At 25.4% G+C, this 15,101-nt stretch overlaps 3 protein-coding genes across 3 annotated transcripts; 1 reads left to right on the top strand and 2 right to left on the bottom strand.

Annotated features, from left to right (window-relative positions):
• Positions 1-109: 109 nt before the first annotated feature.
• On the top strand, positions 110-1,170 carry LOC128667303 (vacuolar ATPase assembly integral membrane protein VMA21 homolog). The gene is made up of 3 exons (XM_053736884.1): positions 110-307; positions 398-503; positions 768-1,170. Exons 1-3 carry the CDS (start codon positions 296-298, stop codon positions 905-907), a joined length of 258 nt encoding a protein of 85 aa, XP_053592859.1. The 5' UTR covers positions 110-295; the 3' UTR covers positions 908-1,170.
• Positions 1,171-2,017: 847 nt separating this feature from the next.
• LOC103577956 (97 kDa heat shock protein) lies at positions 2,018-9,357 on the bottom strand. The gene is made up of 11 exons (XM_053742026.1): positions 8,727-9,357; positions 7,506-7,704; positions 6,847-7,203; positions 6,440-6,761; positions 6,094-6,349; positions 5,895-6,025; positions 5,521-5,798; positions 4,074-4,196; positions 3,763-4,002; positions 3,416-3,706; positions 2,018-3,333 (listed from the first exon to the last, which is right to left on the bottom strand). Exons 1-11 carry the CDS (start codon positions 8,840-8,842, stop codon positions 3,151-3,153), a joined length of 2,496 nt encoding a protein of 831 aa, XP_053598001.1. The 5' UTR covers positions 8,843-9,357; the 3' UTR covers positions 2,018-3,150.
• A 1,054-nt stretch (positions 9,358-10,411) lies between these two features.
• On the bottom strand, positions 10,412-13,510 carry LOC103577966 (uncharacterized). Its single transcript, XM_014440640.2, has 3 exons — positions 13,155-13,510; positions 12,638-13,069; positions 10,412-12,560 (listed from the first exon to the last, which is right to left on the bottom strand). Exons 1-3 carry the CDS (start codon positions 13,457-13,459, stop codon positions 10,412-10,414), a joined length of 2,886 nt encoding a protein of 961 aa, XP_014296126.1. The 5' UTR covers positions 13,460-13,510.
• Between the last annotated feature and the right edge of the window lie 1,591 nt (positions 13,511-15,101).

Below are 15,101 nucleotides of genomic sequence, written 5' to 3' on the forward strand. Positions count from 1 at the left end.
TAATATTTATGTTCGATTATTTAAATAAATTATTTTCTTGAGTTATTATTTTTTACTGGATCAATTTTACGTGTCGCCATCTAGATTTTTTAATAAAAAAACTTTTTAGGTTAAAGAAAAAAAAAAAATAACTGTAATTTTTTATCTGTTCTTTCTCTAAATCTTGTAAATAATCCAATCGTTAAATATACACATGTAAGTGTCGTCTCATTTGGAAAAAAACTAATCACGTGAGTTAAATTTTATAGTGATTATTGTTGACCGTTTGACGTATTAACGAAAAATATAAATCAAGATGATCATCCGGGTTAGTAAACAATTACTGATTCTTTATTTGTTTTATTAAGAGATTATTATTAAATTAATTGATTTATTTATTTATTTTTTTTTATTCTAGGAATTAGCTGATTTTCAAATATTCAAAACAATATTTTATTACTGTGCAAATATTATTTTCTTACCGGTATTAACATTTTTTGTGAGCAAAATTTTTCTGTTAGAAGGTGAGTGTCAATATTAATCAGCTGTTGAATTATCTAGCAATTAAATATAGTCAAGTTAAGTAATTTTGGCCGCATAGTTTTTTTAAAGATTAAGTACTCAGCCCTACTTAATCTCTAAAACTTTACCTCTAAATAAATATTTTTTATAAATTTGTATCTTATTGAAATTATTTTGAATTAAAAGTTAAAATTATCTTAATAAGCCCAAAACTACTGAAATTGACTCAAGTACTTGTATTATAAATAATAAATTTTATTTTTCAGGTTTATTTAAATTAGACAGTATGCAAAGTAGTGTTACTGCTGCAATTATGTCAGTAATTGCATTGCATATTGCATTGGGTGCATTTATTTTCAAAGCGTACTCAGATTCTCCTGCCAAAGTAACTGATAAAAAGGATTAAGCTCATTTATATATTTTCTTTCACTAAATTTATCAACAGATATTTATTTATACTCAGTATTCATTTATCAGAACATAAAAATAAAAAAATAAATGAGTGTAAAAGAAAAAAAAAGAAGAAAAATTAACTATTAATTTAATTAAATAATACAAAAAATAATAAATTAATTTAGCATGTAAATAAATTAATGCATTCACTATTAGGCTTACGATAATTAAGCTAATTTATAATTAATTCTTGTATTTTTTTTTTGTTGTAATTAAATACTTTACGAGTAATCGGATTATTAAATTTATTTTCTGTTTAATTTATTTCATGTTGAGGTTATTTAATAGTTAATTGTTAATATAATACAAAGCAATTATATTTAATTAGTTTACTTTATAAATCATTATAGTATAGATATTTATTGTTAATAATTTATGAATTTTTATTTTTTTATTCAAATAATTTCCGTGCAGTTTTTATTTTCACACATTTCGATTTTTAATTAAATGACTTTAATGATATGTATATTAAATATATACGGTTCAAGTCAACTGTAAATTCTATAAATTATAACTCAATATTTCAAATGAAATGTGGCCAGTATATAAATTTTAATTCTTATAAAATTTATAAATGATGATCCGAATCATCTATTAAAGATATTTATGAATTTTAAATAATTAATATGTGAAATGATACTTTTACTTAAATATGTAACTCATATTTTATTATTTATTCATTAATATTCTCCATTGAAAATTATTACAAGTATTGAAAAAAAAATTGTCAGTTAAAAAAATAATTAAAATTAAAAAGGGTTAAGTAGAAAATTTAAAAAAAAAAAAATTACAAGAAATGATTCATTCAAAAAAATATTAATTAGTAAATTATTATTCACCAAAGATCGAAGGTAATTATTTTAAAACAATTTTGGTTAATATAAAAATAAGTTAATTAAATTAATTTTAGGAAAAAAAATTAATAAATTTTAATTAGTCTAATTGTATTTAAAATAAAACAAGTGAAAAAAATTAAATTATTTATTTAATTAAATAATGAAGAAAAAAAAACTAAGCAGTAATTATTAAACGATAATTCAAAACATTAATTAATAGGCAAAAAAAAGTGTCAATTAATTATGTACACCATTTATTATCGATATTAGATGATACCTAATTAATTAAATAGTTACAATAATAATTATATTAATAATAAATTGATTTTAACTCTAGTGAATAACAAAACTTGCTACTAGTGATTTATAAAATCAAATATATAATTGAATAATTAATGAATTTATTTAAAGGATACTTAATAAATGCAACACACATGTACCATTAATTAAAGTAAATTTAAATTTACTTCATCCTTATTATTCAGTAGGTGGAATGAATAATATGTAATGATACTACTATTAAATACGTTAATCGCCTGCGACATTATTTAAACCATTTTTTTTTTGTTTTTATTAATTTTTTGTTTAAATTTTGCTAGCGAGGTAACACTTGTTATGTTTTTGTACGTTTATAAGCTGCGACATATTTAAACCTTAATTTAATTTGTTTAGTTAATTAATTAAATATCATTTATTATTTTTTTTTACTATCGGTAAAGACAGCGTCTGATATTTGTCACAGTCCTCACAATAAAATAAGGCCAATATTATAGTTACTATTAGTGGTAATGATTAATTAATTTATTTTATTGTGATTATTTATAATAATATTGACATTATAATTTTTTTTTTCCATTTTATTTATTTATTTCAACTTATCAATTCTTACCCAAGAAAACTTAAATTAGACGATAAATTTTTCAACGATTTTATTTTTTCTAAATGTTTCAAAAACGATAACACTCGAGTGAGGTAGTAGAAAAAGTTTTTAGTTATCTAATGTTAGAGTGACGAGATATAAAACGAGTAACGAAAAAAAAGAAAAAATAAAAAAAAAAAAAAAAAAAAAAATGATTATCACTATTGTAAATGGTTTTATATAAATTATGTAATGTAGTAAAAAGTGTGGTCATCAAATATTAATCGTGAGGCTCAAACGCTTGTGTGTAGTGACGAGAATAAATTATTTTATAACTTTTTAAGTACTCGTCATAATTAGTATCCATTCAATTAATTAATGTTAGATGGTTTTTTTTTCCGAATGATTTTATGTTTATATATATATATATATATATATATATATATATATATATATATATATATATATGTATATATATATAAATGCAGGAAATTATAATTGTTACTCGACATCCATTTTTTCGTCTTTCGTGGGTTGTTGATTATTCTGGTTAGGACCGTCACCTTGGGCATTTTGATGATTTTTATGTTCATCAGCAGTTTTGTCTTTTGATTTATCATTTTTCGGTGGTTCTACTTTAGGCTTTGGTTTGTTGAGAATTGATTGAACGACATTATCTAACGCCTGAATAAAAAATATTATTATTATTAATAAATTATATATTTTTCTTTAATATCAAAAGTTAAATGATAAATTAAAAAATTACCTGTTTCTCACTACGAATTTGTGCTACAGTGATACTGCACATTTGTGTAAGTGCCGTACCAGCCATAACGACACGTGCTTCTTCTAACCACGTCCATTTGTCTTGTATCGTTTTTGCAGCTTGTTTGAGCTCATCTTCAGTCAAATGTGAGTATTTGTCATCTTTACCTAACGATGCTTTTATATTTTCATAAGTCTTTTTTGCAATTTGTAAAGCACCAGCTAAATCATTGACAGCTAATTTTCTTCCTTCGTATTCTTGTTTTCTTTCTTTAATGGGTTCTCCTTGTGCCTAAAAAATTTATCTTAATAAATATCAAAAAATAATTAAAATAAATAAATACATACCTTTAATGAAGTTAATTTATCAACATAAACTTGTCTATTACATTCTTCACCATCTCCGTACAGCCAGTCTTCAACTTGATCGAGAACTCGGCTGAGTGCTTCTCGTTCATTGTCAGTAACGTACGGTCCCAACTGATCTTCATCAGAAATTTTACCTCTCAAATCGTACACGTATTCCTCTAGAGCATTTTTAGCATCAATTCTTTCTTTCTCTTGTCTGTCTTCAGCGACCATCTTACCCTAGTAAAAAAAATTTTTTTTTTAATAAATTGTTTCAAATAAATAAATAAAAAATATAAATAATACGATACCTCTTTTTCCATAGCAGTATCTAATTCATTCTGCGATAGTCCTCCGGCATGAATTTCAATAGGAAGATCTATTGAACGTACTGGTAATTTCTTTTTACCTTTGTCTTCACCCTTATCATCACCCTGAAAAAAAAAAAAAATTAAAAAAAAAAAAAAAATCAATTATTAATTTTATTTTTTTAAATTAAAATAATAATAATGATTTTTAGAAATATTATTAAATATCTAATTAACACACACACACACACACAACAAACACGTATGGCGTGATAAATACATTCAATGAAAAATCATGATATTTCATAAAATCTATAATTAAATTTATAAATTTCATAACTTCATTTTTTTTTTCTTCGAACTTCAAAGCGTTTAAAAATTACTTAATTTAAATTTCAAACTAAAAAACCATACAAAACTAATGTAAATAATTAATAACTAATAAACAATATATTTCTTCTGCAACTCAATAGAAAAAATAACGAAAAAAAAAAAAAAAAATAAATAATATAGCATAGCATAGACATCCATAGCACGGTTTGTGACACAGCTTCTTGGACCCATATGCATTAATTAAATTTTATTAACGTTGACATATCGCTGGTACGCGAAATCGCCAACACTACGTTATTTAATAATTATATTATATTTTATAAATGAATATAAAGCACACGGAAGAATAAATAATAAATAAGCAATAAAAACATTATTGAGTTTGCAGAAGAATTTTATAGTATTTTTATTTTCAATTAACTTATTTATTTATATACTAAAAAAATTAAAAATCATAATTATCTAAATTGTCTAGTTTGATAAATGACTTGATGATTTTGTTTCAAATAAATTTATAAAAGATATATAGAGGTAATAAATAAATTAGAGTAATGACTTTAGTAATGACAATGATTGAGTAAATAAATAAATATAAATAAAAGTCCTGAGTGCGCATCAGTAAAGTGCGCAAAAATAAATGGCGATTTCGTTGGAGCATAGATTTGAAGACATGGTGGCTCGAGATTAAATAGACAGAGCGTTAAAAAAAACAAATAGGACAAGTGTGTATGTAATGCGCATGGGTCCAAGCAAATGTTAGTGTGTCGCGTACCGAGCTGAACCAAGAGCGTATCCTCGAGGAATAGGACGGTGCAGACTTTGTATTTCTTCCATCATCATCAGCATCTGAGTCTTGCCGTCCCTTTTCCGCGCTAACCTAAACCACAACAGACTTACAGAGTCATGCTCGCGTACTTGATATATTTTTTTTTTCTTTTTTTAAATTTAAATTCTATACCACTACTTAGAAAAATTTATTGAATTATTCAATAAAAATTACGTGCAAGTCTGAGATGATTTTTAGCAATGCGCAATAATGTTAAATTTTTTTTTAGACAATAAGTTTTGTAAAAAATAAAAAAAAAATAAATAAATAAATAAATAAAAAACAATTTACCTCTGGTGCTGGTGGTTCGTTAGCCTGAGCATCTTGATCAGGTTTGTCTTGCTGTTGCGCTGTAGGATCTGTCTCCATTGTAGCTTGCTGCTGCTGTTGTTGTTGTTGTTGTTGTTGTTTTTCTTCTTCTTCTTTCTCTTCTTGAGTCAACTCCCGTTTCTCGGTCATTGATGCTGACGCAATTGTTAGTATACCGTTTAAATTTAGTCGGACCTTTATTTTAACTTTTGAAGGCTCACCTTCAGGGGTGGGTTTAACATTTTTTATGTGGAATACTCCTACAATTAATAAGTTTATTTAATTATTTAACATATAATTTTAGTCTGATTATATTTAGAAATAATAAATATTAATTTAATAGAAATAATTATTACCCATATGAATATCTGGATATGTAGGGATTGGTGTTGCGTAGCTGGCAGTTAAAGTAAATGGACGATCACGTTTAAGAGTTAAATACTTTGAGGATGGGAATTGATGATTGTAACCGAATATTTCAACCTCTCTATATAAAATAATTTTAAATTTCAATTAATTTTCATAAATAATAAATTTAAAAGAAAAAAAAATTACCCTTGTTCGCCCTCTACTGGATCCCATGATAATTTAATCGGATACGGCTGAATATCAGTAACGGAAAAGTCTCGAACACGTACAGCTGGACTTAACATGGCACATTGGAGTGCACATCCACGTGCTACTGCTTCATCTTGATTTAATGTTGTTGATGCTGATTTTCCAAATACTTCCTCTACCAATCGTTTTAGAGCTGGAATTCTACTAGACCCACCGGCAATTTCCACAGAATGAATATCTTCAGATTTCAATCCTACAATAAATAATTAAAAATAAATATGTAAATATAATATTTTCATATAATAAATAAATACTTAATATTTAAAAATATTTATTTATTTACCAGAATCGTGAAGGCACTTTTTTAATACTGCCTCAACACGTTTAAAAAGATGATGACAAATAGTCTCCATGTCTTCACGTTTCATGTCACCATGAACATCTTTTTCATCCATAAAACATTCAATATTAATCGGAAGCTTGGTTGAATTTGCTGACATTTGTTTTTTTAATTTCTCAACTTCAGCGAGCAATCTAATATAGGCCTTGGGGTTATTAAGCGGATCAATGTTGTAACGAGCTTGGAAATCTTTACAGAAATGATTAGCAAGAATACGATCAATATCTCTTCCCCCGCAATTGCTGTCTGAGCAGCAAGCCAACATCTATTTTAAATAAATTAAACATTAATTATCAATCATCATAAATAAATAAATAAATAAAATAATTATTATATGGTGATTAATGTACCTTAAGTTTTCCTTTGTTAAATGCACAAACGCTAACTTGGAGACTTGCGTAACCGCAATCAACAAAAACAACGTTTCGCGGAGGAGCATCCGGTGCAGGTAAGTCTTGCTTGTAAATACCATAGCAGAGTGCAGTTGCTGTTGTTTCATTGAACAAACGGAGCACATTTAGTCCAGCAATACGTGCAGCATCCAGAAGAGCATGACGTTCGAATTGAGTGAAATACGAAGGTACTGAGATGACACAATCATTTACGGCTGTTTGGAGAGCATGTTCAGATATTTCTTTTAATTTAGTAAACAACATTGCAGTTATTTGCTCTGGTGTAAAAACATGTTCTTCTCTCAAATATTGTACCTGTAATTAAATTATTATTATTTTTTTTTTTATTTTCAATCATGGCTTCGATTCAATAAGATAAATTACATTATTTAATAATTGATAATAAAATAAATATGGAACAAATGACTCAAACGTTTTTTGGATAAAAATAAACTGGGGTCAAGATTTAAAATTGGCATTTTGCTGCTATTAAATTAAAATATATACATAAAAACTATTAATGAATGAAAATGTTTACCTGTTTAATTAATTAACTAAAAATCTAATTAACAATTTATAAAGCTAATAAATGAATAATAATTATAAATTATTCTTACATGAATACCAATCCCTCCGTCAGGTAGTTCAGAAGTATAATAATTTAGATTTTTTAGTTCCTGTTGAACTTGAGGATCATTGTACTTTCTTCCCAACAGTCTCTTGAATCCATAAATCGTGTTTTTCATATTAGTTACCATTTGATTCTTGGCCGCAACACCAAGGATACGATTTTTTTCGCTAAATGCCACGCATGATCTGTAACAAATATAGTCAATAACTTAAAAATTGTCCATAAATCAATAAAATCAGTCTGAGTTAATAAAATTAAGCTCTCAGCACAACTCGAAAATAAACAAAAATATTTTGATTAATTTTAATTTTTTATCTTTTAAGAATTTTCAAAGTCAAAAGTATAGAAATTTGGTACAATTTGTGGATTAAAAATTAACAAATAAATGGGCACATAGTTTAGACAATATTTATTATTATGATTGCCAATATTATTAATATTTTTAAATAATTATGGAAAAACAATTATTCTATTTAAATATCAAAAAATTTTTTTGTTACTTTTGTGATATAAAATTTTTTTAATAAACGCTGACAAACTCGGATAATTTTTATCAGATCGGTCGCTAACAAAAATAAAAAATTTTTTTAAAAGTATGGAGTTGATTTTTTTTTTTTTCTTTTTTTTATTTAACATCAATGTAGACGATTTCATACATAACTTATCAAGCAAATATTGTCAATACACTGAAGCTTTAGTATAAAAGACCTTGGATATTCTATGAATCATATCAACCTCCAAATATGGTAAAAAAAATTAGACAATCTGTATTAATAATATTAATAAATAAATAAAAAACTATATAAGATCCAGGATAGAATAATAAGCAAAAAAATAACTCCAAGTAATCAATTGAATTTATATCTTTAATAAATTAAATTAAAATCGAATATCAAGTGAATTAATTCGTATATATAAATCTACTAGTCATCAAATGCTACCGAATATTTAAATAAAATTTTCCTTAATTAAAAAAATGAAATACTAATTAGAATTAATCAAAGACCAATTGTATTAATATATAAATTAAAATAATAAATAATTAAAATAAAAAGGCTGATAAAAATTAATGCCGGTGTGCGCCGGCGCCGGTTGTTGACCATAAAGTGAAGAAAAAAAAAAAAAAAAAAAAAAAAAAAAAAAAAAAAATTATATATTATTTATGTAAAAAATATATATAATAATAAACAATAAATGAATAACTTACGGTGTGCCTCTTAAGCTGTAATCATTAGCTATTGTTTCAATACCACCGGCTCTGGCAACGGCAACATAACAGCTATCGTTACCAAAATCTATCCCGATGACGGACATAGCAGCCATAGTAACAGCTCGTTTTTATTTTATTTTTCTCCTTCTCGAATCACAATGATCGCCACCACGTTAAATTAATTTACTTTCTGATCAACTTGATCACAGTAAAACCTTTTATTTTATTTATTTATCTGTTTAATAAATAAAATATCTATGTTATTTAAGTTAATTCGTTGATAAAACGTTGATCGGTTAGTGAAAGTTTTATTTATTTATATGATAATTTATTTATAAATTATTATCTGGACAAGACACGAGATGCACGATAATGTCGGAGTGATGTCGAGCAGATACAACTCTTACGAGGAATAGTAGCTGAGTTGGTGAGTTATGAGTTATGTTAGAAAAAGATCTTTCCTGTATGACGGTGTTCGCTTTACTGCCGTTGAAAACTGGCCAATCATGGCGCTAGTATGTGGTATACTAATGTATGGGTATAGGTTCGATTTAATAAAAAGACGCTCTAGAATATTCGAGAAAATCTCGCGCCACGCTACACTTTAACGCTATTAATGATTCATTCACACATAAATTTTATCAACCGACCAATGGGAATTTTAATTTCTACTCTAACCTTAATGTCATTCGGTTATTTTTTCAGAGTATTAAAACGCTATTGGTTCAAATTTAAATTTCTTTTGGATCCTATAATTTAATTGGTTGTTGTGTTGTAATTTTATTTTCAATTTTTATTAACAATTGTATTAATATCTTTCGTTTAACCACTATATATACTATTATATTATATAAAATTATGTACTTTGGATGGCCACAAGGAGTTACGATTCCATGGCCAATTAAATAAATAATAATAATAATTCTTATTATTTTGAATGAACCTTTAAGATTTCATTTCATGTTCCCGCTTTTTCTAGAACCTACTTACAATAAGCCTTACAAGCCTTACAAGATATAGATAATAATCATTTGTTGGTCTTTTATTAATACCTAGGTCCTATTTGACAGGATACTTCCCGAATATTCAGGAACACTCATGGACCTCACTAACTAAAGTCAATAATAACAGAAAAAATTTTAATAATATTTAAAATAATTAATTCTAATAACTGGTAATTTATTTAGAAATTTGAAAAAATTGTCAGATGTCTGATATTTTTATGATGCTGAAAGAAGCCGATATCTGACTTATTATTTTTTAATTACCAAGTTAATTGTCATCAGAAAAATTTATTAAAACAATGTTCAATATAAATTATATGAGATGTCAATAATTGGTATATTGAATGATGATAAAAAATCTTTGATATATTTATGAAAATATGTGATGATTATTAATAATAAAAACGGTTGAGTGAATTACCGGAAAAAAGAAGAACAAGAATAACAAAGACCAAGATGATTGGGAGTTCAATTAATGCAACTGCTTCAGACCTTCAGAGTGAGTAATAATTAATAAACATAAAATATAGAAAATAATTTATTTATTTATCGAAAAAAAAAAAAAAAATATATACATATATATATATATATATATATATATAGATAAATGATTCAAAAAATAAGTAGAAAATACAAAAAACGTAGTATAAATTAAAAATCTAAAACTGATTTAAATATTTATATATCTAATGAAGGTTCTAATATTTTACTGATGGAAAAATTTTCTCTGTCCTCACGATATCTTGCTTTTAATAAAAATTCCCAAGCGAATGAATGTCCAGGGTAATCGTAATTCTGAGCGTGTTTTTGACAATTTTCGAACCATATCAAAAGTTTATTTATATTTTTTTTATGAGCAAAACGTAAATTACGTTTTTTTTGGTCTTGAGCAATTATTTTTGCCGTAATAACAGCCGTTTGCCAGCGATTAAAATATTTACGTGCTAATAATAATTGTCTAGCTACAATAAAAAATTCATATTTCTTCTCTTCCATAAAACTCGAACTCTTGGTTTTTATAAAACTATTTAATATTTTGTTAATAATATTTTTTTTTTCACTTTTAATTTTTTCTTTACTAATTACAACTGGGTCCAAGTATTTTGAATTAATATTTTCATTAAGAGCTTGGGATTGTTGGGTTATGAAAGTAGAACCACCATCCCAATTTATAATTTTACTTTTTATTTTTACTTGAGTTTCATCTAAATCATCATCATCATCATCATAATTACAACTATCAAGATACTCATAATTATTTATTTTTAGTACTCGTACTAAAATATCACCAACATAAGGCATAAACTGAGGGCAATGCTCAGCTTTGCTCCAAGCTCTTTTATAAATTTTACCTTGGGCATTTTTATAAATTTTACTCAACTTGGACATAATGTCGTAAGCAGTTGAATGATGAGTTTTTAAACGTGACCACGTATTTTTCAATCTATAAATTGGTGGTGATTGTAATCCTGCTAAAATTGAACGGCACGATTGGAAATTACCCATAATGTAACATTTGTAAGCCGCATTAATAAATCGTGTCAATATTCTTGCTCTCATATTTAATTTTTGAATTGATAATATTTCACTTGTTATCAAACAAGATATACGATGACTAAATGCAATCCAACCGCGTACATTTGGTGTATTTTTTGATAATTTTTTTATAATTAGTATCTCCATTTCTGTAAGTGAAATTCGTAAAAATAAATCACGGTCAATTAATGTTAATTGTTGAGCTATCGTTGTACTATTTAAATCCCATGCTGTTATTTTTAAATTCAATTTTAATAATTTACGTAGATGATTTATTGAATTATCTTGATTATTATAAAAATTACTACTACAACCACTATAATTACTATTATTACTAGTATTTTTTAAATCTTTCATTGAAAATATTTTTTTCATTAGACAATTTGTTTTATCACATGTTTTTATTTGATCAAAACTATTGCTAATACTATTTTTGTGTAAAAAAAAAATTTTATTTGATTTTTTTTTTGTTGATTGATAATCACGTAAATTATTTAAGTGTTTATGTAATTCACGATAGGAAGCAATTGCTGACCTTGGCCGATACCAATAATTAGGTGTCCAAAATAATATAAAATGTTTACTATTATTATTATTATTATTATTATTATTATTATTATTATTATTATTATTATTATTATTATTATTATTTGTAATTTCAACTGGAGAAAATACTGTCGTTATTGCGCTCAAAGAAGCAGAGGATACTAATTGTTTTTTTGACACATTTAATTTAAAATCAACCCCTAAATTACCATGCCGACGTATTGCAACAGCACTTGAAGATCTTTTACGTTGAAGAGATATTCTGTCACCTGGTGTAACTGGCCAAGGGCCTAGTGCATAAAGAAAATGCGCTGTTGGTACCAATCCCCATCTTCTTAATTTTTTTTTTTCATAACTATTTTTTTCCCAAATAATTACACCGCTCTCCATTAATTTGTATGGATCCATTAGCGTATAAGCTGGTTTAACTCGTATCATGTGATGTGGATTGCCGTAGTGTGGCTCGAGATGTAAATTAGCAATACATTTTTCGTCAATTCCAAATTTAAATCGTGATAATTTTGATACTAATGTTTTACTTGAATTATTTGATGACTCTCGTGATGATTTTCTAGCAATTTTATCTGTATCTTTTTTTATCATTCTTACTTTACGTTTACTACTGACGTCATTATTGTGTACTGGTTTTATTATTTTATTTTCATTTTTTTTATGTTTTGTTTTAGTGGACCATGAGTTATTTGATGTTCTCAGTATTAAATCCCTCGACGAATTAAATTTGTTTCTGCCAATATTAAAATAATTATTGTCAATTTAATTGATAATAGAAAATAATATCTATAAATAAAATAATTAATTAACCTGAAATTGGTTTCAGTAATTTGGTTCACAATCGGAGTATAATATCCGTAACTGAGCTCATTATAAGAAGGCCCTAAATATAAATCTTTTTTATGCCATTGAGGTGAATGTCCATCACCTGCACCACCGTAGTGTGCCCATACTCGATACACATTAATATTTCTATCCATTCCAAGTCTTAAAATTTTATTATCAACTCGTGAATGAACTGATGATGACGACGACGACGACGATGATGATGATGATGATGATGATGATGAAATGTAGAGAGTACTAACGCTTGTTGAACTCGCAGCTGTTGGTTCTGATAATGAACTTCCATTTTCTTTGTGTGATAATAATATTCTTACTTGTTTACACCATAAATTCCAGTAAATTTCTTTTTTATCCATACCACTGAGTTCGTAATAATTTATATGTCCATCAATAAATCTAATAAATAATTAATTATTAAACAACAATTAAGGTTTTTATCGAGTTAATTAATTACTCAATTTAAATGATGAAAGAATAATACCTTGCCTTCAATGTTTTTCTACGTCTGCGACGATAAATACTTAAAGTAATATAATTTAGTGGGTAAATAGAAACTAATTCAAATGATTCAATGCTGGAGTCTAATTCAGGCGGGCAAATAAATTCAGAATTAACTCTCATAATGTCAGAAGCAATTATAAATTTTGATGACGTTAATCCTAGAGTGACTTGTTGCAGTCCATCACCGTCTCTTGTAGTTTGGGCAAATGGTGATTCAACTAAAACTTTGTCTGTAAAGTCTTCATATTCGGTCAAAAGTAGTTTTTGAATTCTTTTATACTCCATTATTTTAATTTTATTATTAATTTAAATAATAATCATAGTATTGGATAATTATTATTAAATATACAACAAAAACATAATATTTATGTTTATTAGAAATAAAATTTTATGGTTAAAAAAAAAAAAAAAAAAAGCAACGTCAAGTTGATGACTTTTTAATATATTCGTTATTTTTATTTTTATTAATACGAAAGAGAAAAGAACAATTTTTAAAATTAAATTTAGTTAATTTTTTTTTTTTGGAGTGCAACAATGGATATTATTTATAATAATAATAAAAATAAGAAGAATGATAAGACAGGCTTTTAAAATTTTAACTAGCTTATTTATTTGACATACGCTGTCCAGCAGTAATTAAATCTAAATAAAGAAATTAATAAAATATTTTATACATATTGAAATAATATACAAAAGAAATTATATTTTTCTTTTAAATAATGTATGACATTACTTGATATAATTTAAAAAATTAGTTAAATTAATAATTACATTTGAATTTAAATTTAAAAATAATTTTGTTTTATTTTTTATTTTTATGGGATGCTACTTTTCAAGAGAAAAAAATTTTTATTTTATTTATTTTACATTCTTTCTTTACATTTTATTTTGCGTTATGCTTTCCTAAGATCAATATTAAACTAACTAGATTTTTTTTTTTTTTTTTTTTTTTTTTTTTTTTTTTAAATAGATAAATTTGTGGGAATATCGTATGACTAATAATTTTTGTTAACTATCGTCTAAAACCAATGGCCTATAAAAAAAACAGCAGATTTATTTCTATATTCAGTGAAATTTTAATTTTCACGTCTGTAAAAATTATTTAAATTAAAAATTTTAAAATCTATGATTGCTAAGAACTTTTCCATAATTTTTTAATATTTAAAAAGTAGCGGTCCCTTTAAATTAAAAATAATAAAAATTTTAAATGGCATGAAAATTTTAGAAGCACTAATAAAGTACAATAATTCGGTGATGTGCATTAATATTAGTTATTGATATATATATTATATATGAAAATGATTTGCAGTGCTCTATCTTAAAACATAATATATATCATTTAGTATCATTAAGACGCGTTTTCATTTGTTTCTCTATTCGCACTCAACTGGATAAACAGTACTATCTCTGTTGCACTTGTACATTAAATAGGAACTTTGTCCAAGCTTTTCTCGTAAACAAATGGAAGTTATCAAAAAATTCAAGTGCACTTCGCTAGTTCGTAGAGTAAAGCATCGGGTCTGTGTCTTTATTTTGCGTTTAGAGCTTTTATTTCAGAGAAAAGCTGGGACAAAATTATCTGAAAACCGTTCTTAAGTACACAATTTACTTACGATTAATAAATATTTAATACATTATATATATATATATATATATATATATATATATATATATATATATATATGTATATTACAAGAATTCACAATATCTAACGAATCTTATACATAGAATATTAATATTAATAAATACTGTAAAAAATACATAAGTTTAAAAAAAAAGATAAATGAGACCCAAAATCTTTTATCGCGCAATAACGCGACAAAAGTAAATACGAAAATGTATAAAAAATTTTAAGATTACATGGTCGGATTAGGCGCAATTACCTTCTTACTTTTTTTTTTTTTTTTTTTTTTTTTTTTTTTATTTA

This window comes from Microplitis demolitor, chromosome 1, assembly GCF_026212275.2.
Source record: "Microplitis demolitor isolate Queensland-Clemson2020A chromosome 1, iyMicDemo2.1a, whole genome shotgun sequence".
NCBI classification, from domain to species: Eukaryota; Metazoa; Arthropoda; class Insecta; order Hymenoptera; family Braconidae; genus Microplitis; species Microplitis demolitor.